The sequence below is a fragment of the Panthera pardus genome, unplaced genomic scaffold, assembly GCF_024362965.1.
Source record: "Panthera pardus isolate Hobbes unplaced genomic scaffold, ASM2436296v1 HiC_scaffold_18, whole genome shotgun sequence".
NCBI lineage: Eukaryota > Metazoa > Chordata > Mammalia > Carnivora > Felidae > Panthera > Panthera pardus.
In genome coordinates this window covers 28136766-28164189 of record NW_026526743.1, presented here as the reverse complement: position 1 = coordinate 28164189, position 27424 = coordinate 28136766, and the positions used below count along the sequence as shown (strand labels likewise).

General features: G+C 42.2%; 1 protein-coding gene and 1 pseudogene across 3 annotated transcripts in view; one reads left to right on the top strand and one right to left on the bottom strand.

Moving 5' to 3' along the window:
* TENT4B (terminal nucleotidyltransferase 4B) overlaps positions 1–25279 on the bottom strand; it is a 76307-nt gene extending 51028 nt beyond the window's left edge. The window contains exon 1 of one of the 3 annotated variants that reach the window (XM_019455990.2): positions 24382–25279. In XM_019455990.2, coding sequence (XP_019311535.2) covers positions 24382–25013 — 632 coding nt within the window. In that variant the 5' untranslated portion in view covers positions 25014–25279. The remainder of the gene's footprint in view (positions 1–24381) is intronic. The other 2 variants (XM_019455989.2, XM_019455987.2) reach the window with 2 other exon arrangements.
* On the top strand, positions 10290–10681 carry LOC128778041 (40S ribosomal protein S15a-like; annotated as a pseudogene).
* Positions 25280–27424: the final 2145 nt, after the last annotated feature.

The window sequence follows — 27424 nt, the reverse complement described above, 5'->3', positions numbered from 1 at the left end:
ATCTCTGAGGAAGACTAGGACTAGTCTAGGCTAGTCCTAGTCCTAGTCCTAGTCTAGGACTAGGCTAGGACTCAGAACGGCAGTCATATGGGACTCCCGACTTTTCTGTAACGTTTCAGTTTTTACAAGGAGAATAAATTCATGCCTCATTTATATAATTAAAATTTAAGAAAAATCTCTGGGTCATAAACTGCATGTGCTTTATCTAGTATTCCATTCAGGGAATTCAAATCCATATGAACGCAGGCAGCTCGAATCTAAGTGCAAAAGGGCATTGAAGGCACAGTGTCTTCACATGTAAATAACACAAACATTTCCCTCTATACTCCTCCAATAATATAATCTTCCTCGCTTAAAAACAAACCCAGACCCCGTCCTCTACAAAAAAATATTTTTAAAAAGGTGCTTTTAGTACAAGACCAAATTTTTTAAAATTTTACACACCATCTCAAATTCTTTAAGAAGCAGTTTTATTTTTAGTCTAAAAAATAACAGCATTATAAGGCCTGAGCCAAGCTTCACTTCATTAAAATGATATCTGCTGCCCATGTAATGGTTCTGAAATTGTTTCATTCACTTGGTCTGGTTTTAAGCAACACAGAAAAATTAGTATTCCACCTTGAGTGTGGCCTCGGAGGACTTCCAGTACCTCATAGTCCTCCTGGACCAGGAAGGAGTCCTTGAACAGCAGCGGGGTCTGAGGGTTCTGAGCTCCCTAAGGGATTTGGGAATCAGCCAGGTTTGGGAAGCCATGCTTTAAAAGAACCTTTAAGCAGCACCTCTCAACTTGTGCTGAATATGATCATTATTTTTTAAAGTATGATGGGAAAGCCACCCTTCCCCCCTACAGACCTATTAAATCAGAATCTCCGGAGAGCGGGTTCCAGGCATCAGGAATTTTTTCCCCTCAGATTGAGAACGCTGCTTTGAAGTAATTGGTTTAGGAGTCACTGATCTCAAGCTCATTAAGCAGAACACCATTATCTGCATGGGTTGTAGAAACAGTGGCATGCCAGGGAAGGAGGTAAGACACCAACGCCGGTTTTATTTGAAATCAGGGTTTGGACTGATAGGGCCCAGACTACTGATACACAGAGACCTGTTATAAAGTAGGACTAAGAAGCTCTGGTTTCAGGTAAAGATAAAGTCACTCCATTAGCTGTGAAACTTGGTAAAGTCATTTAACCTCTCTGAGGTTCAACTGATCACTTTTTTAAAAAGGACTGAAATAAGTGACCTCTGAAGATCCTTTGATCTCAAATCCCAGTAGCTACAAATCAGTCAAGGCCACAAGCAGGGTGGTCCTTAAATAAATGCATGAATATCTTCTATAAGTATCAGATTCATCATATATACATTTCTGTCTTGTCTACATAAAAATCCTATTCCTCATCACACCATAAGAAATCCTAACTGAACATAATTATGTTCTATCAGATCAACCATAAAAGAAAATTAGGGGGGTGTCTGGGTGGCTCAGTCAACTGAGCGTCCAATTCTTGGTTTCGGCTCAGGTCGTGATCTCATGGTTCATGAGTTTGAGCCCTGCATTAGGCTCTGCACCTACAGCACGGAGCCTGCTAAGCATTCTCTCTCTCCCTCCCTCCCTCTCTCTCTGTCTCTCTCTCTCTCTCTCTGTCCCTCCTGCATACTCACTCACTCTCTCTCGGACCCTGCTAAGCATTCTCTCTCTCCCTCCCTCCCTCTCTCTCTCTCTCTCTCTCTCTCTCTCTGTCCCTCCTGCATACTCACTCACTCTCTCTCTCTCTCTCTCTCTCTCAGAATAAGTAAACATTAAAAAAAAAAAAGAAAAGAAAAGATAATTAAACTAGTCAAATAAGTCCCAAGATAAATAAAAACATTTGGCATAAAAGAAAATTTTCAAATAACTCTTTAACCTTTTCCTTGGCAACATTCTAATTTTTAAAAAATCTTTCCATTTTAAAATATTGTATTAAAATACACATAACAGGGCGCCTGGGTGGCTCAGTCGGTTAAGCGACTGACTTCGGCTCAGGTCATGATCTCACGGTCCGTGAGTTTGAGCCCCGCGTCGGGCTCTGTGCTGACAGCTCAGAGCCTGGAGCCTGTTTCAGATTCTGTGTCTCCCTCTCTCTGACCCTCCCCCGTTCATGCTCTGTCTCTCTCTGTCTCAAAAATAAATAAACATTAAAAAAAATTTTTTTTAATAAAAAAAAAATACACATAACATAAAATTTACCATTTGAACCACTTTTCAGTGTACAGTTCTATGGCAGGAAGTACATTCACAGTGTTGTGTGACCATCACTACTATCCACCTTCTTTTTATTATTTATCTTTTATTATTTATTCTTTTTATTTTTTATTATTTTTCTATTTTTTTAAAATTTTTTACATAGTCTCCACACCCAGTGTGGAGCTCAGTGTGGGGCTTGAACTACTCACAAACCTGAGATCAAGACCTGAGCTGAGATCAAGAGTCTGACACTTGACCAACGGAGCACCCAGGTATCCCTACAGAACTTTTTAAAAGACCACTTTATTGATTAGAACTTTGCAATCTTCCCCAAGTGGAAGTCTGTACCCATTAACACTAAAATTCTCCTTTCTCTTCTCCTGGCAGCCCCTGGCAACCATAATTCAACTATCTGGTCTCTATGAGACTACTCTCTAGGCACCTCACAAAAATTGAATCATTCAATATCTGTCCTTTGTGACTGGGTTTTTTTTCATTTGGCATGTTATCAAGGTTCATCCATGTTGTAGCACATATCAGAACTTCCTTCCTTTTTAAGGCTAAATAATATTCCATTGTATGTATATACCACATTTGTTCCTCCATTCATCCATTAACAAATACTTGAGTTGCTTCGTTCTGATTTTTCTAACCATATGTCATTTTGAATGAAGTCACATACGGTAGAGATGAGAGAACCTTACATCACCAGCGTCTCTTATAAATAAATAAATAAGCAAGCCAGCAAGCAGACCACACTCTGCAACATAAAACAGACCTTCACATATTTAAAATAACAGAAATTGTACAAAGTATGCTCTTGAATTACACTAGACATCAGTAACAAAAAGATAGCTGAAAAATCCCAAAATACAATATTTGGAGATTAAACACAATACATGGAGATTAAATAAAACATAGGTCAAAGAAGAAGTCTCAAGAGCTATCTCTAACTAAATGAAACTACAACTTATCAAAACTTGCGGAATGCAGAGAAAGCAGGACTTAGAGAAAATTTATAGCACTGAATGCAAATATTAGAAAAGATGACAGATCTAAAAATCTAAGAATCTAAGTTTCTACCTTATTCAACTAGAAAAATATGAGCAAATTAAATTCAAAGTAAGAGCAAGCAAATAAATAAAGCTGGAGCAGAAATCAATAAAAATAAGATCAATAGAGAAAAATCAATGAAGCCAAAAGGTAATTCTTTGAAAAGACCAATAAAACTGATAAATCTCTAGCCAGGTTAATTGAGGAAAAAAAAGAGAAGACACAAATTACTATTATCAGAAATGAAAGAATGGTCATTACTACTAAGCCCAAGGACATTAAGAGAATAATAAAGGATTATTATGAACAACTCTATGCCCACAAATTAGATAATCTAGATGAAACAGACCAATTCCTTGAAAGAGACAATCTATCAGAATTTACACAAGGTGAAAAGAACAATCTGAATAGGCCTATATCTAGTAAGGAAACTGAATCAATAACTAATAACCTTTTAAAACTGGAAACAGATGGGTTCACTGGTGAAATCTCCCAAAGCTTTAAGGAAGAAATTATCTCAAGTCTCTACAATCTCTTCCAGAAAACAAGAGAGAAAATGCTGTCTAATTTATTCTATGAGGCAAGCATTACCCTAATCTCCAAACCAGACAAACACATTAGAAGAAAGAAAAACTACAGACCAATAGCTCTCATTAACACAAATGTAAAAATCCTGGACAAAATACTGGTGGACTAAATCAAACAATGTACAAAAAAAAAAAAAAATTATATACCACAACCAAATAGGATTTATTTCAGGTATGCAAGACTGGTTCAAGATTCAAAAATAAATTTATGTAATCCATCCATACATCGATAGACTAAAGAATAAAAAAAAAAAATCCCACAATCCTATCAATAGATACAAAAAAAGCATTTGAAAAAAATCCAACACCGAATCAAAATTCTCAACAAACTGAAAACAGAGGGGAAGTTGCTCAACTGGATAAAGAACATATACAAAAATCCTACCGCTGACATCATACTTAATGATGAGAAATTAGATGCTTTCCTGCTAAGATTAGAAACAAGGCAAGATGTCTGCTCTCACCACTTTTTTAAAAAAACTTTTTTTTAATCTTTATTTTTGAGAGAGAGAGAGCGAGCAAGCAGGGGAGGAACAGTGAGAGAGGAAGACACAGAATCCCAAGCAGGGTCTAGGCTCTGAGCTGTCAACAGAGAGCCCAATGTGGGGCTCAAACTCATGAACCACAAGTTCATGACCTGAGCCGAAGTTAGACGCTTAAACTGACTGAGCCATCTAGGTGCCCCTCATTCTCACCACTTTCATTCAACATCATATTGGAAGTCTTACCAGATGCAACAATACAAGAAAAGAGAAGTGTACAGATTGGGAAGGAAAAAAATAAAACTTCCTTTGTTTGCTGATGACATGATGATATGTAGAAAATCCCAAAGAAACAACAAAAAAATTCCTGGAATTAATAAACCATTAAGGTTTCAGGATACAAGGTTAATAAAACTCAATTATTTTTTGTTATATACCAACAATAAACAACTGGAATTTGAAATTTAAAATGCAATACCATTTACATTAGCATCCGAAAAAAAGCAGAAATACTTAGGTATAAATCTAACAACATACGTGTAAGATCTCTATGAAGGAAACCACAAAACTCTAAAAAAAATCAAAGAAGATCTAAAGAAATGGAAGACAATTCCAGGTACATGGATAGGAATCAAGATGCCACTGTCATTTCTTCCCAACTGTATCTACAGATTCAATGAAATCCCAATAAAAATTCCAGCAAGATTATTTTGTGTATTATCAATAAACTGATCCTAAAATTTATATGGAAAGGGAAAAGATCCAGAATAACCAATACAACACGGAAGAACAAAGTTGGAGGGCTGTCACTACCTGACTTCCAAGACTTAGTATAAAACTAATCAAACAAAACAAAGTAATCAAAACAGTATGGCTAAAGAAGACAAATAGATCATAGAACAGAATAGAGAGCCCAGGAGTGCCTGGGTGGCTCAGTCAATTAAGTGTCTGACTCTTGATTTCAGCTCAGGTTATATCTCATGGTTTGCGAGTTCAAGCCCCACACTGGGCTCTGTGCTGACAATGTGGAGCTGCTTGGAATTCTCTCTCTCTCTCCCTCTCTCTGTTCCTCCCCTGCTTGTGCTTCTTCTCTCTCAAAATAAGTAAATAAAAAGAATAGAGAGCCCAGAATGAGACCTACACAAAATATAGTCTACTGATCTTTGACAAAGGAGCAAAGGCAATAAAAGCAAGAAAAGATGGTCTTTTTAGCACGGTGACAGAAGAACTGGACATTCACATGCAAAAAAATGAATCTAGACACTGATATTCCACCTTTCATAAAAATGAACTCAAAATGGATCACAGACCTAAATGTAAAACACAAAACTATAAAATTCCTAGGACATAACTTAAGAGAAAATCTAGGTGACCCTGTGTTTGGCAATGACTTTTCTGACACAATACTGAAAGCACAATCCATGAAAGAAAGTATTGCTAAGGTGGATTTCACTAAAAGTAAAAACTTGTCCTTTGCAAAAGACACTGCCAAGAGAATGAAAAGGCAAGCCACAAACTGAGAGAAAATTTTTACAAAACACATATTGATAAAGGACTGGTATCCAAAATACACAAAGAACTCTTAAAACTCAAAAATAAGAAAATAACCCAATTTAAAAAAACAAGACCCGAGCAAACACCTCACCAAAGAATATACAGAGGCAAATAAGCATGTGAAAAGATACTTGACATCATACGTCACTAGGGAACTGCAAATTAAAATGAGACACTACTACACACGTATCAGACTAGCCAAAACCCAGAACACTGACAACATCGAATGCTGTAGCAAATATGTGGGATGGCAGAAACTCATTCATTGCTGGTGGGGATGTAAAATAGTACAGTCACTTTAGAAGACAGTTTGGCAGTTTCTTAAAAAACTAAACACACTCTTACCATAAGATCCAGCAATCTTCCTCCTTGGCATTTACTCAAATGAGCTGAAAACTTATGTAAACACAAAAACCTGCATACAGATGTTTTATTCATAATTGCCAAAACTTGGAACAACCAAGCTATCTTTCAACAGGTAACTAGATACATAAATTGTATTACATCCGTACAATGGAGTACTATTCAGCAATAAAAAAATAAATAAATAAAAGTAAAAAAAGAGCTATCAAGCCAGGAGAAGATATGGAGGAAACCTGAATTCATAGAATGGAAAGCAGACACACACTACATGATTCTAACTACATGACATTCTGGAAAATGTAAAATTATGAAGACAGTAAAAAGATCAGTGACTGTGGGGCTCAGGGAGAGAGGGGAGGATGAAGCACAGATTTTTTTTTTTTTAATTTTTTTTAACGTTTATTTATTTTTGAGACAGAGAGAGACAGAGCATGAACAGGGGAGGGTCAGAGAGAGGGAGACACAGAATCGGAAACGGGCTCCAGGCTCCGAGCCATCAGCACAGAGCCGTCAGCACAGAGCCCGACGCGGGGCTCGAACTCACGGACCGCGAGATCATGACCTGAGCCGAAGTCGGCCGCCCAACTGACTGAGCCACCCAGGCGCCCCGAAGCACAGATTTTTAAGACACTGAAACTACCCTGTACGATGGTATGATGATGCATACATGTCATTATACATTTGCCAAAACCTACAAAATGTACAAAACAAAGACTGAATCCTAATGTAAAAAACCATGGACTTTAATGGTACTGCATTGATAATGCAGCTCATCAGTCATAACACGCAAGATGGTAATTATAGGAGAAATGGGATGGAAATAGGGGGGAGTGGGAGCATGAGGATTCTGTACTTTCTGCTCAATTATTCTGTAAATACAAAAGTGTTCAGGGGCACCTGCATGGCTCGGTTGGTTAAGCGTCCGACTTTGGCTCAGGTCATGACCTTGCGGTTCGTGGGTTCAAGCCCCACGATGGGTTCTGCAGACAGTGCAGAGCCTGCTTAGGACCCTCTGTCTCCCTCTCTCTCTGCCCATCCCCCACTCATGCGCACAAACATGCTCTCTCTCTCTCTCAAAAACAAACATTAAAAAAAAGTGCTCAAAAAAAATTCTAATACACACACACACACACACACACACACACACAGATGCCTTGTGGTGGAGAAAAAATAGAGGAACAGCTACCTCAGGACAGAAAAGTCCTTGACTACCTCTATGTTGCCCAGGCCTCAGAGATGACCTTATGTACTGACTTCCACAGAAAGGGCTACGACAAACTCCTAAGGAAGCTGAAGCCACACTGTGACCGGGGGGTTGGGTTCTGGTCATCATCTTGGAACCTTCTTTTACAGAGGCCATGCAGCCCTTTCTTTACACAGCTGCCACCATGCTTGCTATGTGGTTTTCATACGTAAATAGCGGCTTTGAAAATAAATATTTGATTGGGGGGTAAAAAAAATCACTTGATTTACTACCGATAGGAATCCTTCCTATAATGCTGTATGGGTTATGTTAGCCTGAGGGGAGGAATGATTCACATTAAGGTAAAAGAATATTAACACAAGAGGAAGAAATACAATCCAAGTTTAATTTCAAGCAAAAATAAATGTGTTACTCCTGGTTGCTGGCATTAAGGCTGTGAGAACTCCGTCCCTTAAACAGAGGCTCACAGGCCACTGGATCCACCATGGTTTTCTTCAGCTAACACAAGTTGAAAGCAAAGGTCAGGTATGGCTGCGGGCAAAGGGCTCCCTTGGCCAGTCCCAGCCACCGACCAATAGCCAAGCACAGCTCACTACAGGGAGAATTACTGCTTTTTCCACCCATCGTGCACTAGTCAGCCCAAAGCCATTTCAGCTTTTTGGATGCAGCCCACATGCTTCTCTCTGCTCATTAACAGAACCAGTTAGAAGTTATATCTCCTCTTCTCACTCCTATCCTGTGTCCCCAGTAAGAATTGTACCCTAAGGATAACTTAATAGCTGAGGAGGAAAAGTTCCTCCTTTTAGGGGTGTTCCAGCTGACAACTGATAAAGGTTCAAGAGAATATCACAACTTTACAACCCTAATAATGAACTAGTAAATATATGCAATGATCATTAATGGCTACTAATATCACAAAAGGAAAGACACTCAGACATTATGTATCTTATGGGAAAAGTACAGATCATCATCTATGAAGTATACTTGCAAAAAAAAAACACAATAAAAAAAACATAAATAAGCCGCTAGATCTAATTACAAATTTATAGAAAATACAGGGGGACAAAGGAACATATTAAATCAACACCACAGGAATGCAATCAGCAAAACTCAGCAGAAGAGTCTACAGGAAAAACTCAATTTCTTCAACAACTAAATTAATGAGGGAAAAGAGATGGCAGAGAACACTGTAGTTCAAAAGGCATTCCAACCAGGGCACCTTGGTGGCTCAGGCTGAGCATCGGACTCTTGATTTCCACTCAGGTCATGATCTCACAGTTTGTGGGATCAGGCCTTGCGTCAGGCTCTATCTATGTTGACAGCATGGAGCCTGCTTGGGATTCTCTCTCTCTCCCTGTCTGCCCCTCCCCCCACTCGCGCACACACTCTCTCAAAATAAATAAACACTTAAAAAAAAAATGAAGGCATTTCAACCAACAGCAATGCAAAACCTCATGTGGATTCTGATTTTAACCACTAAAAAAACACTTACGGCACAACTGGAGAAACACGAACATTGGATATTTGATGCAACTAAGGAATTAATGTTCATTTGTTTAGGTGTAATCATGGTATTGTGACTATGGTTTCTTTTCAAGTCCTTATCTAGAGACACATACAGAAACATTATACAAAATGATGTGACACTTGGAATTCACTCCAAAATAATGTGGGGTGGGAATGAATGCAGGGGGTGCTGGTGAAGTAGGCTGGTCCACAACTGATCACCACTGAAGCTGCATGATGCATACATGGAGGTTCATTATTCTATTCTCTCCTCTTCCACATTGCTTGTAATTTTCCACAGTAAGTAGATTTTACCAAATTAATTGGAATAATTTCAGATCTCAAAATTCCTTTGGTTGAGGTCAACCATTACAGTAGAGCCTGCTTGCTGACTATCTCAGTTATACTAAATACCGTATAGCCAACCTGCTCTTTCAGAGCTTATCATTTGAAACCTATACAATCAGTTTTTCTTTTCCAACCCTCTACCAACTAACCGATCTTTCAAAACATGAGCAAAAATCTCCACTCAAAGCTTGCCCTTACATCACTAGTCAAAAGCAACCTCTCTCTCATGCACTGCCTATCCAACCAGACCATAATTTTCCAGAAGACAAGGAATATGTTTTACTGTCATTACTTCTCACAAAATGTCTAGCACAATAGTCTGCACATAGCAGTTGATTATCCGACCAAAAAACGTGTGGATCAGTTCTGGCCTGTGCAGAGATGAGTGGCAAAACCAACAAGTAATATAGTACCAAAAGCAGAGGACACATTTACAAAGTCTACAGGTCATGAAGAACGGATGAACACACTGTGGTAGATCCATACGATGGAATACTACTCGACGTTAAAAAGTAACAACAATATTACACACAACAGTATGGCTGAATCTCCAAAACGCTGTGGTAAGAGACAGAACTTAGGCACAAAAGACTACAGAGTATACACCATTTCATTTACATGAAATCCTGAAAAAGGCAAGTGGTTGCTTAGGACAAGAGATGAGGTAAGGGGACTTGCTGTAAGAGCATCAGGGTACTTTTTCAGTGATGGAAATGTTCTGTATCTCTTCCTGTATCTTGATTGTTATAGTTACACAACTATATATATTTGCCCAAAGTCCCTAAATGGTACAATTAAAATGGGTGGCTTTTATTATAAATCATGCCCTAGTAAAACTATTTCACAATCATAAAACTAGATTTAAAAATTATAAATATTTATAATAGGACAGACCAAGAACTCTTACAAATCAATAAGACACACATGAAAGAAAGGTAGGCAATGCTCTTTCTGCCATCTTTCCGTGCCCCATAATGGTGTGCATGAATGTGCCAGCAGATGCGCTCCAGAGCACTAACAGTACTAAGAAGACAGGCAAACGCCAAGTTCTTATTAGGTCATGCTCCAAAGTCATCTTCCAGTTTCTAACTGTGATGATGAAGCATGATTACATGGCAAATTTGAAAATCACTGATGATCACAGAGCTGGGAAAACTGCTGTGAACCTCATAGACAGGTTAAACAATGTGAAGTGATCTGTCCCAGATTTGATGCACAACTCAAAGATCTAGAAAAACTCCAGAATAATTTGCTCCCGTCCCACCAGTTTGGTTTCACTGTACTGGCAACCTTAGTTGGCATCATGGACCGTTAAGAAGCAGGACGAAAACACACAGAAGAGAAAATCCTGGGTTTTTTTTTCTAGGGATGTAATACATAAGCACAGATAAAATGCCTCAATGGAAGATAGAAAAGAAAGGAAGGAAAGAAGGAAGGAAAGAAGGAAGGAAGGAAGGAAGGAGGCAAGGCAAGGCAAGGCAAGGCAAGGCAAGGCAAGGCAAGGGATGGGTGCCTGGGTGGCTCAGTCAGTTAAGCACCGGACTTCAACTCAGGTCCTGATCTCAATAGTTCGTGAGTTCCAGCTTCGCGTGGCACTCTCTACTGTCAGCACAGAGCCCACCTCAGATCCTCCATCTCCTTTTCTCTCTGCCCCTCCCCACTCACACTCTTTCTCTCCCTCTCTCAAAAATAAACAAACATTAAAATTTTTTAAAAAGAGCACCTGTGACACAAGAACAGACACTCAGATCAATGGAACAGGACAGAGAACCCAGAAATGGACCCACAAACATATGGCCAACTAATCTTTGACAAACAGGAATAAAGACAGTCTCTTCTGCAAGTGGTACTGGGAAAACCGGACAGCGACATGCAGAAGAATGAACCTGGACCACTTTCTTACACCATACACAAAAATAAACTCAAAATGGATGAAAGACCTAAGTGTAAGACAGGAAGCCATCAAAATCCTCAAGGAGAAACCAGGCAAAAACCTCTTTGATCTTGGCTGTGGCAACTTCTTACTTAACACGTTGCCAGAGGCAAGTGAAACAAAAGCAAAAATGAACTACTGGGACCTCATCAAAATAAAAAGCTTCTGCACAGAGAAGGAAACAATCAGCAAAACTAAAAGGCAACCAACAGAATGGGAGAAGATATTTGCAAATAACATGTCAGATAAAGGGTTAGTATCCAAAATCTATAAAGAACTGATCAAACTCAACACCCAAAAAACAAATAATCCAGTGAAGAAATGGGCAAGAGACATGAATAGACACTTCTCCAAGGAAGACATCCAGATGGCCGACACATGAAAAAATGCTCAATGTCACTCATCATCAGGAAAATACAAATCAAAACCACAATGAGATACCACCTTACACCTGTCAGAATGGCTCACATTAACAACTCAGGCAACAACAGATGTTGGCGAGGATGTGGAGAAAGAGGATCTCTTTTGCATTGTTGGTGGGAATGCAAGCTGGTGCAGCCACTTTGGAAAACAGTATGGAGGTTCCTCAAAAAACTAAAATAGAACTACCCTACGACCCAGCAATTGCACTACTAAGCATTTATCCAAGGGATACAGGTGTGCTGTTTTGAAGGGACACATGCACCCCCATGTTTATAGCAGCACTATCCACAATAGCCAAAGTATGGAAAGAGCCCAAATGTCCATTGATGGATGAATGGATAAAGAAGATATGGTATAGACATACAATGGAGTATTACTCGGCAATCAAAAAGAATGAAATCTTGCCGTTTGCAACTACGTGGATGGAACTGGAGGGTATTATGATAAGTGAAATTAGTCAGAGAAAGACAAAAATCATATGACTTCACTCATATGAGGACTTTAAGAGGCAAAACAGATGAACATAAGGGAAGGGAAACAGAAATAATATAAAAACAGGGAAGGGGACAAAACAGAAGAGACACATAAATATGGAGAACAAACTGAGGGTTGCTGGAAGGGGTGTGGGAAGGGGGATGGGCTAAATGGGGAAGGGGCACTAAGGAATCTACTACTGAAATCATTGTTGCACTATATGCTAACTAATTTGGATGTAAATTAAAAAAAATATATGTAGGTTTGGAGTTTGATCTCAATAGTGACTAAGGCTTTTTAAAAACAAAACAAAAAGCAAAACAAAAAAAAGAGGGGCACCTGGGTGGCTCAGTTGGTTGAGCGTCCCACTTCAGCTCAGGTCATGATCTTGTAGTTCATGAACTGGAGCCCCACATGGGGCTCACTGCTGTCAGCCTGTCAGCGTAGAGCCTGCTTCAGATCCTCTATCCCTTTCTCTCTGCCGACCTTCCCCCGCTTGCACTCTCCCCAAAAATAAATCTTTTTTTTTAATTTTAAAAAAGAAAAGAAAAAGAGCTAGGCTAGGAAAATAAGAAATTCAAACAAAATTAATAAATAGCCAATTAATGTGAAGGTATATACAAATTACATCAGTAAAATACTATTTTCCCCTATAAAATTGGCATAAACTGTTTTCTTTATGTTGGTTTTAGTAATTTAATATTTATTTTTTTTATTTTTTTTAAACGTTTACTTATTTTTGAGACAGAGAGAGACAAAGCATGAACAGGGGAGGGGCAGAGAGAGAGGGAGACACAGAATCTGAAACAGGCTCCAGGCTCTGAGCTGTCAGCACAGAGCCCGATGCAGGGCTCGAACTCACGGACCATGAGATCGTGACCTGAGCCGAAGTCGGACGCTTAACCGACCAAGCCACCCAGGCGCCCCTAGTAATTTAATATTTAGCACTGGGAGGGTTTAGGGGAAACTGGGACTCTTACACACAGCTGACCCAATCTTTCCACAAGAAAGGGTGCAAAAGTCTTACGAGATACAAACACCCTCCAGTCTAAAACTATGTGTCAAGACAATTCACACAGAAAGCATAGTCTTTAACCCATGGTACTGAGATAACTGCATCTCCACAGGCAAAAGAATGAAGCTGGATCTGTACCTCACACCATATACAAAAGATAAACTCAAAATGGATCTAAGACCTAAATGTGAGGGTCGGTAGAACAGGCAATTCTTTAGGGTGCCTGGGTGGCTCAGTCAGTTGAGTGTCCAACTCTTGATTTCAGTTCAGGTCATGATCCCAGGTCCCACACTGGGCAGAACCCACATCAGGCTCAGTGTGGAGCCTGCTTGAGATTCTTTCTCCCTTCTTCTGCCCTTCTCTCCTGCTCATGCTTTCTCTAAAAAAAATAATAAAATACTAAGAACATGGAACTCTTGGGGCGCCTGGGTGGCTTAGTCGGTTAAGCGGCCAACTTCGGCTCAGGTCATGATCTCGCGGTCTGTGGGTTTGAGCCCCGCATCGGGCTCTGTGCTGACAGCTCGGAGCCTGGAGCCTGTTTCAGATTCTGTGTCCCCCTCTCTCTGACCCTCCCCCGTTCATGCTCTGTCTCTCTGTGTCTCAAAAATAAATAAACATTGAAAAAAATTTTTTAAAAAAAGAACATGGAACTCTTGATCTCAGGGTCGTGAATTTGAGCCCCATGTTGAGCAGAGAGATTATTTTTAAAAAATAAACAAAATTAAAAAAAAAAAAGACCTAAATGTAAGAGCTAAAACTGTAAGACTCCTGGAAGTAAACCATAGGGTTAATTTTCATGATCTTGGATTAGGCAGTGGTTTCTTGGCTATGACACTTAAAGCACAAGCAAGAGAAAAAAATGATAAACTGGAATTTATAAGATAGAAAAAAACAACAACAAAAACCCCTGTACTTCAAAGAACCTATCAAGAAAGTAAAAAGACAATCCACAGAAAGGGAGAAGTACCTGCAAATCATTTATCTAATAAGGGTCTAGTATCTAGAATATTTTAAGAACCCTTATAACTCAACAAAAAGACAACCCAACTAAAAAAGGGCCTATAAAAGCACATGAAAAGATGTTCACCATTAGTTTTTGGCAAATGCAAATCAAAACCACACTGACATACTGCTTTACACCCACTAGGATGGTCATAATTGAAAACACAGATAATGAAATAAGCTGATAAAAACATGGAGAAACTGGGAACTTCATACGTTGCTGGTGGGAACAAAAAATGTTACAGCTGCTTTATATGATCCAGCAATTCCACTCCTAGGTATTTACCCAAGAGAAATAGAAACGTATGTCCACATGCAAACTTGTATATAAACGTCCATCGCAGCGCTATTTCTAATAGCCAAAAAGTGGGAACAATCCCATTACCCCTCAAATGACAAATGGACACACAAAATGTGGTGTATTATACAATGGAAAATTCAGCCACCAGAAGGAATTAAATACGGACACGTGCGACAACACGACGAACTGTGAGAACATTACACTAAGTAAAAGCAGCTAGACACAAAAAGCTACATATGATAGGATGATTCCATTCCTTTTTTTAAGGGCTTTTTTAAAGTTTATTTACTTGAGAGAGAGAGCAGGGGAGGGGCAGAGCGAGAGGGAGAGAGAACTCGAGCAGGCTCTGCACTGTTAGCACAGAGCCCGACATGGGGCTCAATCCCATGAACCGTGAGATCATTACCTGAGCCAAGATCCTGAGTCGGACACTTCACTGACTGAGCCACCAAGGCAACCCAACATGATTCCATTCTTATGAAATGTTCAGAATAACAAATCCATAGCGAGAGAAAGTCTGTATGGGTTTGCCAGGGGCTGAGGGTGAAAGGTAGAGTGGGGACTGATAATGGGTATAGGGTTTCTTTCTGAGGTGATGAAAATGTTCTGGAATTAGGTAACAGAGATGGTTATACAATCCTGTGTTATTCTAAAACCCGTGAACTGTACATCTTAAAAGGGTGAATTTGATGGCATGTGAATTACATCTCGGTTAAAATAGTAGAAAATGAAAGAAATAATCCTGTCTGGAGCAAAGGCTCATCTAAAAATGCGATTTTTAGGGCCACCTGGGTGGCTCAGTCGGTTTGAGCGTCCAGACTTCAGCTCAGGTCATATCTCATGGCTTGTGAGTTCAAGCCCTGCGTCAGGCTCTGTGCTGACAGGTCGGAGCCCGGAGCCTGCTTTGGATTCTGTGTCTCCCTCTCTCTATCTGCCCCTCTCCTGCTCACTCTGTCTCTCTCTCAAAAATAAATAAAAACATTAAAAAAAAATTTTTAGCGTGATTTTTATACAAAACAAAAAATTGGAAACAAAGTAAATGTCCAACGGGGGGGGGGGGGGATCAGTGAAATAAATTAAGGTGCATTAAATCCATGGAATACCATGCCCACACATAGCAGGTACACAGAGTCCTACTAAAGGTAATGAGGTATTAAAAATTGCCTTAGAAATAAATTTTAGGGTGCCTGGGTGGCTCAGCCAGTTAAGCATCTGACTTCAGTTCAGGTCATGATCTCACGGTTTGTGGGTTTGAGCCCCGCATCGGGCTCTGTGCCGACAGCTCAGAGCCTGGAGCCTGCTTTGGACTCTATGTCTCCCTCTCTCTCTGCCCCTCCCCAGCTTGCACTCTGTCTCTGTCTCTCTCAAAAATAAAATAAAAAATGTTAAAAAAAAAAATTTAAAAAAAAGAAAGAAATTTTACATGAAAGATGTTTGTCCTATTAATAATTTTTTTTCAGTCAAAAAAAGTAGGCCCACAATATTCTAATGCCCTTCTCCCAAAGAAGAAAACAATCTTAGGGTAAAATCAGTTCTAACTTCTGGACTCCAGATTGTGAGACAATAAATTTTCATTATTTAAAACAATTTTTTTTAACTCTTTGCACTAGAAAATAAATTCTAAGTATACTCACAATAGAAGTCCATATTAATAAAAAGAAAAAAGGAAATATAGGTATACGTACACTAAAAATTTAAAAATATTCACACCAATATATTAACAGTAGTTTATATCCTGGCAATAGTATTATGGAGGCTATTTTTTTACTTCTTTGGTTTAGGTATATTTTCCAGTTTCTTGGCAATTAGTATTAATTAGTAGTATTTAAACTATATGTTGATTTTGTTTATTTATTTTTAAATGTTTATCTTATTTTTGAGAAAGAGAGAAAAGGAGAAGGGGGGGAGGGCCAGAGACAGAGAGGGATCGAGGATCCAAACAGAGGATCTAAAGCAGGCTCCGTGCTGACAGCAGAGAGCCCGATACAGGGCTCCAACTCATGAACTGTGAGATCATGACCTAAGCCAAAGTTGGAGGCTCGACGGACTGGGCCACCCAGGCACTCCTTTATGTTGATTTTAAAAACAAGTATTCTAAGGGGCAGTGGTATTAACACCTCACACAAAGAAGTAAAAAAAGGATGAATAACTAACTTCAAGGAATAAAGATATCAAAATTTCAAACATCATCAGACACCTAACACTTCATTAAATACCAATCATTGGAAATTAACTTTTAAACCTCTATGACCACGATCCTAACAGATTCTTATTCTTGCTTTGGCAGAAATTTATAACACTTGACGGTACTGAAAGTAATGTTATTTTAACAAAATCAAAACACTAAGGGAAAAATGAGGGACCAGGTCCCAGATTTCAGTCCAGAAAATGGTTCTGATGAAACACAGTTTACTCTAGGATAAATTTGAAGATAAAGTATTCACTCTGCACAGTCTGAACACATTGTTCAGATATAAAAATACTGTAGAAAAACTTCACCATTGGGGCACGTGGGTGGCTCAGTCAGTTAAGTGTCTGACTTTGGCTCAGGTCATGATCTCGCAGTTCATGAGTTTGAGCCCTGCGTTGGGCTCTGTGCTGGCAGCTTGGAGCCTGGAGCCTGCCTTGGATTCTGTCTCCCTCTCTCTCTTCCCCTCCCCCACTCACACTTTGTCTCTCTCTCTCTCTCTCTCAAATAAAATGAACATTAAAAAAAATATTAGGGGTGCCTGGGTGACTCAGTCAGTTAAGTGTCTGACTTCAGCTCAGGTCATGACTTCACAGTTTGTGAGTCTGAGCCCCACATCAGGCTCTGCACTGACAGCTCACACAGCCTAGAGCCTGCTTCGGATTCTGTGTCTTTTTGTCCCTCCGCTACTCACATTCTGTCTCTCCCTCTAAAAAATGAAATTTATATTTATATTTATATTTATATTTATATTTATTAAAAAAACCTCACCATCAACAACAAAAACCAACACTAACAATAGTGTTTACTCCCCAAAATATAGCCAAGCCAACAGAAAATAAAGCTTACTCATAACATATGAAAGGACAGGACTCTAAATTCTGAAATCAATTCTGCAGTTGTTTTTTTTTTAACATGTTTTTTATTTTTTTTATTTTTATTTATTTATTTTTTAAAGATGGGACTTTAATTTTTTTTAATGTTTATTTTTGACAGAGAGAGAGAGAGAGAGAGAGAGAGAGAGACAGAGTGTAAGCAGGGGAGGAGCAGAGAGAGAGGGAGACACAGAATCCAAAGCAGGCTCCAGACTCTGAGCTGTCAGCACAGAGCCCGATGCGGGGCTCAAACTCACAGACCATGAGATCATAACCTGAGCCAAAGTTGGATACTCAACAGATTGAGCCACCCAGGCGCCCCTTTTACGTGTTTTTTTTTAAATATGAAAATAAAGCTCTACTTCATACTAGTTTCTAACTAGTTTCTAAGAAGAAGCAACATGTAAAGGAAACACTGCAAAGTACTTCAAAGATAAAACAAAGAAAAAGTTAAAATGAGTTTTACTTAAAAATTTTTAATTAAGGACATTCTCAATACTGCCAACAAATTTTTAAACAAAAGTTAAAGTTAAAATTAGGTGAGGTTATTTATGAGGTTAATATGATAAAAACACAATGAACCATCACTACCTATAACAGAACAGCTAAAATAAAAAACAGCGATAACACTCAATGCTGGCAAGGATGCAGAGAAACTGGATCTCACAGGGCTGATAGGCATGTAATATGATACAAAACTCTAAAAGAGAGTTTAGCAGTTTCTTTCAAAACTAAGTATGTACTTACCATATGACCCAGCACTTTTAGGCATTCATCCCCCCACCCCCATGAAACCTTATGTTCACATAACAATGTGTATGTGAATATTTATAGCAGCTTTATCTGTAACAGCCCAAAACTGGAAACTTTTGGGTTATGTCCTTCAACGGGTGAATCATTAAACAAACAGTGGTACATCCACACTTTGGAATACTACTCAACATTAAAAAGGAATGAACTATTAATACATGAAACAATTTGGATAGATCTCAAAGGAATTATGGTAAGAGGAAAAAAGCCAAAGTAACATACTGTGTGATTCCATTTATCTAACACTTTCAAAATGACAAAATTAGAGAGATGGAGAGATTAGTGGCTGCTCAGGGTTAGAGATGAGGGTGGGTGCGTGCAAGAGAAAAAAGGGGTAGCATGACGGATCTTTGAGGTGATGGTACCTTGATCATGGGGGTATCACACGAATCTACACATGATAAAATTGCACAGAACTACACACACACACAAACACAAATGAGTGCATGTAAAACTGGGGAAATCTAAGTAAGGCTACGAATTGTAACAATGTCAATTTCCTGGTTTTGCTATGAAGCTATAGTTATATAAGATGTTACCACTGCATGAAACTAGGTGAAGGGAAGATGGGATCTCTCTGTACAGTTTTTTGCAATTTTCTGTCAATCTGTATTTCAAAATAAAAAGTAAAACAAAACAAAACAAAACAATCAGATGGGGCTACGCATGAGAAGCTTGATACAGCAAACAGAAAAAATTTAACACAGCATTTGGAACATGGTAAAAACGCTATATACCATGAGCACTCTGACTTCATTGAGTACTTTTAATAAATCAACTAATTTGAAAACACGGGTTCTGCAGACTATTCAAACTACTTCAGCAGAGAGAATGATTGAAACTAGAATTCCTGAGTTTAGTTATCAGATACCACATGAAAAATCTCTTACATACATGGCAAGATTTTTTTCAGATTTGAAAGTGTTTGAGTAAGAAGCCAGTATACAACATAAACATCTCCATATTGTTTTTTCCTCAAACCTCCAGCTTCAATCTCCATGTGGCTTGAAGCCCTTAGTATACAAAAGTCTCTTAGATCATCAAATAACTTAAAAAATGAAAACAGATATATCACTTGCTGTTCGAATCCAAATTAATGTAAAGCCTAGCTCAGGGCCATCCTCAATTTCAATATTCTCTTAGGGGAAAAAAAAAAATCCATGTCATGTTCAAAATGGTAAAATGAATTTGAAGATGCTGGTGTCCTGAAGCAGCTGAGTCCCTAGCAAATATTCCTAAGGACAGAAAGAACATTCTACCGGCAGTCCTCTGAATTCCTCAAGCAGGCTCTGAGCTGTCCGGTCAGCTCTGTAGGAAAAGAGCAAAGACAGGAGTCTCAGACCAGCTGCTGGGAACTAGATTCTAATTCTTCAAATTAGCACCCTCTTTGGTTTATAGCCCCCTTCAGGATTACTCCACACCTATGTGTGTGTAAGTGATTATACATCCAGTCTCTAGTGCCGTGGGTGTGATCCTGAAATAGTTTCCTCCACTAAATATTACTCCAACGGATTCAACAGAAGGAAGAATAGAAAGCTGAGTGAAATTACACAACAGCTTGCTTTTCTATTTTCCATAGAAAAAGTGGCTGAAATTTTTCTCAGCTTCAGCAGGTATAAGAATATCTAACTACAACCATCTGACCAGTCCCATATCAGCAAGGGAGCCCCTAAATTTTCTTCCCATGGGTTCTTCTGGACTCCTAACACTAGGATTTATTAGTAGGGGTTTCATGGAAGTATTCGTGATATAAAGCCATCTGTCACACCAGGACCAGCACTGTTCTAACACGCACTCCGCCGCCCTCCTCTCCCCTTCCCCTGCTACCCCACTGCCTTGGACTTTTCTAGTATCCCCTTCCTATCCTTCCTTCACTGCAATATATACTAAACCTTCTGCGGGAACCCAAGGTAGACTCCAAAAAGCTCTATTTACTCACTAGTCTTTTGTTTTTCAACAGGTAAAAACTTAATAGGGGATGAAAAAGATACCACATCCTGAAATACCAAGGATTCTGACAGTGACAGTGTTCACTGATCACAGATTTTAGACAGAACACGAGTTGTGGCATGAAGTATCTTAGTCGAACACACCATACCAGATTTGGGGGAATTCTCAAATACAAACTGCACTGTTAGTATAGAATCAACACTGTAGAAAACCTAATGTCTTTTTTTTTTCTTCCAAGGTTTTATTTAAAATCCAATTAGCTAACAGAGTGTAGTATTGGTTTCAGGAAAACTTCCTGTCTTACTGAAATCACATTTCAGTACCAAAATGCAGCAAAACTCAAAGACCCGAAGATTCTAGTTCACTAAAGAATTACTGTGGGCTACATTTGTGAACGCACAAAAATTAATACAGCAAGCACTTGGAAAAAGGCTTCTAAATTCTCTCATACTCAACCCACGTTAATCTATCGGATCACTTACTTTGGAGCCTAGCATCAACACCAACCTATTGATCACACAGTATAGAAACCAGCAGAAAGAGGCCACGATGCCAGTGCTGAAGAAGCATCTTGGACTTACTGTGATACAGTGTACAATGCATGTGAGGAAGGACCTGGCCCACTGCAGCAAAGACTACACCTTGGCTTGGCCCCCGAACTTCAACTCCCTGTTAGACAGTTCCACCTAAACCCCACCGTATTTTTCATTCCAAATCAACAATCCCATCCTTTATTGGCAATAATAAAAGCAACGTTTCCCCACTCTAGTTCAAAGCTGTGGTGTGATCAGTGAACCCGGGAGCCAGAATCCTCTCCACCCTCACCTTACAGCATTTCTCACACTCATTCATTCTTTACCAGTTCCCATCCCCATCATCGCAGTTCAAGAAATTATTCCTTAAGCCCAAGTTTTCCAATGGGGTCTTCTTGATGTCCCACCGTCAGATTCCTGCTCCAAAACATTATTTTGAACATGTCATCGAAGCCTTGAAAAAAAATATCTACAGATCTGGCAGTGCAGCCAACACAAACCTATCCTGATGAGCTTGGAGAAGCTCCAAGCACCTTCCACAAGAAGTTTCTAGAGACAGGGGGCCTCGGGACCAAGGGCTCTGAATCTCCATACGTTAACTGCGTTCACTTCTTGTCATGGCTTCTTTCTCCATGGTAATCAACAATTAAATCTTTGAAAAGGGTTTCGTGGCTCATTTTCATGGACAACCAGAAGGAGCAGGTGGACTGCTTCCTACACCACAGCCAGCCTTGGAGGAGAATGAAGTCCAAGAAGTAGAATACTGAAAGCAACTTTAAAAAGAGGGGAAAAGAAAAAAGGAACATGAGCAAACCCCCTAGCTCTGCGGGTACATGGAGAAGGCTGAGATGGTGAGCTTATACGGATTTAACTTTGAAAGAGGAATATGAAAGCTTCAGGATGAAATCCAAATATCATACTCTACATTTAAGAAATGTCCATCCTAACTAGTGACCTAGTGGGTAAGAGGAAACATATACATAAAAGGAAAAATAACCACAAGCAGGCTACAGCAAGAGCGTGAGGCAAGTACTTCAAGAGTCCAAAGGAGGAACACCAAGAGAATCAAGGACCTGGACGATGGAGAAGTATCTTAGGATACTGAACTGTATCTTAGGAATGTTCAGGGAGTACGCCGACCACTTTGGCTGAGGCAGAGATCACAGATACCAAAGATGCGAGACAGTATATGTATACAGCTGTCCTAGAGTTCCAGTCCGTTGTTCAATGTGCTGCCTGCCTTCTCCTCCCCTACCTGGACTGTCAGCTCAGAGGCCAGGAACCACTACAGTTTGTTGACCTATCAGCTAAATGTGAATCCCAAGAACTCAGAATGTTAGTAACAGTTTTAGCAAATTTAATCTCGGCATAGCATAACATTGAGATGCCCTGTGAATTCAGATTTTTAAATACCTGTACTAAAAATAGCAAAACTTCTGGAAAAGTCAAGACATAAGGACCCACAAATCAAAACAAGAATTTTTAAACACCCAGACATTCTTACAAAAACACTCTTACGAACTGCCTGATAGAAAATTTTACTGCCGATATCCTCTAAAGGAAAAGGCAAAAGAATGGAAGGTCTGATGAAGTGATAAACAGTTTTAAAAACAGGTTTACAATCAGTTTTTAAACAGTAATCTATCTGGGAAATGGAAATTCCTCCCCTTAATCCCTTTGGGGGCAATACATTTGAATCAGGAATAAGAACATCCTGCCTCTACACAAGTTCAAATGTGAGCCTTTTACAGTATCCCCAACATTACATAGCAGGTAGAGGAGAGGACAATTTCTAACCCGTCAAAAAGAAGAGCAGCCAGTATTCTGGATTTCTTCTCTATCTCTGCTAGACATATATGCAAAAGCTTCGGTAAAATGAAACCAGGGAACTCCAAGGTTTTAGTTGACAGTGATTGCCTAACTGGAGCTTTTCCTGTGAAATGAAACTACCAGAACCTTCAAAACATCAATTTGCTTGTCGCTAAACCACAGGTTTATGCTCTGTCTTGGAAATGCTAACAGGATGGAACCCATGAGCCTTTTATTAAAACGTGATGACCATGGAGAGCGCCCTTGAAGCATAGCAACAGAGGACTCAACCCTAAAAGGTTCCCCTCTGGAAAGTGAGGACAGGTTTGACATGTAACCCCAGCGTGCCAGTCCTAAAACGCTGGACTGCATTTTCCATAAAAGGTGGGAGTTGTAATAGTAGCATATAGCAGACACCAGCCCACTAGAAGCAGATGGGAACCCACCAACTCATTTTACCCAGACCTCCAAAAAGGTACACAGAACTGTCTGTGCTTGCCAAAGCAGGGCAGATCTGAATGGGTGAATCTAAGAAAACGTTTCACAAAAGATTACTAATGGTAATTTCATGTGCCTACTGTAGCCCCCAATGTAAAACTGGATCTGAAAAATGAAAAGCAATTTGAAAGCTCATCCTCCATACTCAAGCGACACACACACACACACACACACAACACACACACACGGCCCAAATTTTTATTTTACAAAATATAAATGACTCAGGAACCTATTCCAGCACAGGGGCCCTTCTAGAAGGGAAAGCTAGCTGGAAACATTCCCTGCTTATGTACATAGTTCACTAGGGATCAGGTAAGATTCCATTTTGTAACAGCTGAACTTTAAACAGAAAGTCATTAATGGTGCAACATTCACTCATTAGCATAAAGTTACCCCCTACAACGAAAAGCATTGGCTGTATCTGCCAGGATGACAACTTTACAGTAAGAAGCTGGAGCCAAGGTCCATGAACTCCTAGAAAGTTCTATCGGCCTCAGAAGAGCTCACCATCTCCACCAGCCTAAACTTAGCTGTCACCTCATTCCTCAATCCCCACAGAAAAAAAAGCATCGCTAATGCAGGATTTTTTTTTTTTTAATAAAAAAAATTAAAGATGGGCAAAAGGGTCAACAGCAGGCAAAGCCTTACGGGGCTGAAATGATTCCTGTTTGGGATTGGGGGAGGGGGAGGAGCTTTCTGGATGTTTCTATTCTTGGCAAGGAAAGCACCTCCAGGTCCTGTACCATCAAATGGCACTAACACAGGAATGTTCTCAGGAAATCAATGATTTGTCCATGCTAATAGATTTCATCTTGGGGTGTGCTGGTGGGGAGCAAGATGGGGAGGATTGGAGGGGGGAGAATGGGGAAGGTGTGTGTGAATAGGGGGGATGGGAGCAAAGAGTAGATGGATAAGGGGGCCGGGGAAGGTGTGGACTGTTAAGAGGGAGAGTGTGGATGACTAAGGGACGTGAGGGGAGGGTGTGGATGGCGGAGGTTATGTCCAGAAAAGGCCTGGAAAGCTGGGGGGGGGGGGGGGGGGGGGCGGGGAGGTGTGGACCGCTATGGAGTGGGGGAAGGTGTGAATGGTGGAGGGATGGAGGGATGGCTGGCCATCAGCCCCCTCAGAAGCAGCAACGAAGGCAGGCCAAGAGGGGTGGCCTCGCCCAGGCTCCCCCTAATCCACCTTCTGTGGGCGTGTGCCCGGATGCGCGTATGCAAGGGCCAGGCCACCAGGCCGCAGGGCTACCACTCACCCCACGACTCCCTGGTTGTAGTTCCTCCGCTTCCACGGGGTCCCGCTGTACACGCCCCCGCTGCCGTCGGCCCGGCCGCCCCCCGCGGCCCGCCCTCCGCTGGGCTGCAGCAGGCTGTAGTTGAGTCCGTAGGTGCTGGCCTTATTGTCGCGCTTCCTCTTGTTGCTGCTGCCCGAGGCCGGGTCCGCGGGCTCCGCGGCGGGGACGGCGGCGGAGGAGTGTGGGGACGAGGACACGGAGGGGGACGGGGACGCCGAGGAGCCCGCGGCAGCCCGGCGGGCCCAGGCCGCGGGCTGGTGGTGGTTGTTGTTGTTGTTGGTCGTCTCCAGGGGCAGGAAGTCCCGCTGCTCCGCGGACTGCGCGTGGCCGCCCAGCAGGCGCTCCCCGGAGCGGTACATGCCGGCCTGGGCCGGGGCCGGGGCCGGGGCCGCGCCGCCCGGACTGCCGGTGCTGCTGCCGCTCCCGCCGGTGGCCGTGCTGCTGCCGCCGCCGCCGCTCGCGCCGCCGCTGCTGTGACAGTGGTGGTTGAAGTAGAGGTTCCTCAGCCCCTGGGTCGTCTCCCAGATCTGCATCCACAGACTGTTGGACGGTCCGAGCTGCTCTGGCTGGAACCAGGCGATCCTCGGATCCATCAAACGGCGGCGGCCGCTGCCCCCGCCCCTCCCGGCCGTCCGCAGGGCCGCCGCCGCCGCCGCGCCTCAGGCGCACGCCCGGCCTCGGCGGCTGCTGCTGCTGCTGCTGCTGCTGCTACTGCTGCTCGGGGCCCGCCGCGGGCGGCGCGGTCGCGCAGGGAGCCCGGCCGGCGCCGGCGGCGTCGCTCCCGCCCTCGGGGGCTCCGCGGGCCCACCCCCCTCCCTCCGCCCCTCCGCCGAGCCCCTGTCACTGGGGTCCCCGTGCAAATGGCGGCGGCGGCTCTGGAGTAGGGCAAGCGGCAGCGGCGGCGGCGGCGGCGGCGGCGGCGGCGGCGGCAGCAGCGGCGGCGGCGGCGGCGGCAGGACGCGCCTGCTCCGTAGCGTCCTCGCTCCTCCGGCCCCGGGGCGGGGCCTCCGCCCGCCCCGCCCCGCCCGCTCCGCCCACCCCCCGCCCCGCCCCGCCCCCGCCCCCGCCGCGCCGCGCCGCGCCGAGCCGCGCCGCCCGGCTAGCCCCGGCGGCCGCGGCGTGCGTCACAGAGGCCGTGGTGCGGCGTGGCGGGGGTTGCAACCGCCCGACTCAACCGTCCCCGTAGCTCCTGAGGAAGGGGCCGCTCGTACCTGGACGTTTAGGCGCCCGTGAAGCGTGCGCCGCCCTCGGTCTGGGTTTCCCGGTCCCTGAGACCGGGCGAGGCCGGACGGACCCCGGCTCCGCAGGGAATGGATTGTGGGAGGCACCGCCCCCTCGTCGTCCCCTCCCCCACCCAGGGCCTCCGGTACCCGCCCCCCCCAACGCTCTCGCGACCCTCTCGAGAACTCCGCTCCAAGTCGGGTTCGGGCATGGGCGGGGGGAGGGGAGAAGATGCGCCCCACTCCCGAGCATGTGCTCGGGACCCTGCGTGGACGCGGGCTGCGCGGGCTCCCCCACCGGTCCCCGCGCCATGCGTACAGCACCCCAGGCCCTGGCGGAGCATCCCCCGCCCTAGCTTAGACTGGAGAGACCTGCGCCAGCCCGCATGGATGTACGCGCATCTTCGTTGGGTCTGTAAGCCAGGGGCTCAGAACCACCGTCACACACCCAAAACCCGTTCTGCACACATAACGCACACAGAAGCGCGCACAGCTGCACAGGCATGGAGATTGGCACACAAGCTGCTCGGCGTGTAAAGAATTCTCACTTGCCATCAGGTGCACCGGCAGCCATAGAAAGCTCTCCTCGGTTCAGAATTAACTTAAAAAAAAACAACCCCCAAACCTTTTAAGCCCAATATCGTTGGCATCAGTAGAGATTTTCCACAAAGTGGTTATTTGCATGTCTTCCCAATTCCTGTGGTAAAAACTACAAGGAAAAGGGAATTTTAAGTATTTTAAATATTGAGAAAAAATAAGTGAGCATGTTTCCTGTGTGCCCTCTGAGGTTGGTCCAAAGTCAGAAGGAGTCCCTGATGCCTGATTTTGACCTTCTATTTTGGAAGCTCAATATCCTGGAAAGTTGTTTGTTAAAATTTTTTAACGTTTATTTATTTTTAAGAGACAGGGTGAGTGGGGGAGGAGGAGGAGAGAGAGAGGGAGACACGGAATCTGAAGCAGGCTCTAGGCTCTGAGCTGTCAGCACAAAGCCCAACACAGGGCTCGAACTCAGGAGCCATGAGATCATGACCCAAGTAGGGCTCTTAACTGACTGAGCCAGACAGGTGCCCCCCAATATCCTGGAAAGTTTTTATTGTTGTTGTTGACTGTTGTTGTTGTAGTTTTGGGCAAAGATGAAAAAATATTTGTCAAATTATAAAGCACTGCTCTACCGTTTTTCTTGCTGAGAGAATAACATACCCCTCCAAAAAACCCTAAAGAACTTTGGTTCATCTTATTGGTTGTTGATTTACTACATACCAGTATTAAAAGTGTTCTCAGAATGAAATTTGCTGTATACTGTGAATTACAAAGCCAGGAAAATAAGTAGTGGTACTTTTTAGGCTATACCTACTGACAAATTATATAAAAATAAAGCATTTTAGAAACAGGTTTATTTTGACAACTTCAAATTTGTTTTAAAAATCAACCAAGAATGCAGCCACTCTGGAAAGCAGTGTGGAGGTTCCTCAGAAAATTAAAAATAGACCTACCCTATGACCCAGCAGTAGCACTGCTAGGAATTTACCCAGGGGATGCAGGAGTACTGATGCATAGGGGCACTTGCACCCCAATGTTTATAGCAGCACTCTCTACAATAGCTAAATTATGGAAAGAGCCTAAATGTCCATCAACTGATGAATGGATAAAGAAATTGTGGTTTATATACACAATGGAGTACTACATGGCAATGAGAAAGAACGAAATATGGCCCTTTGTAGCAACGTGGATGGAACTGGAGAGTGTGATGCTAAGTGAAATAAGCCATACAGAGAAAGACAGAT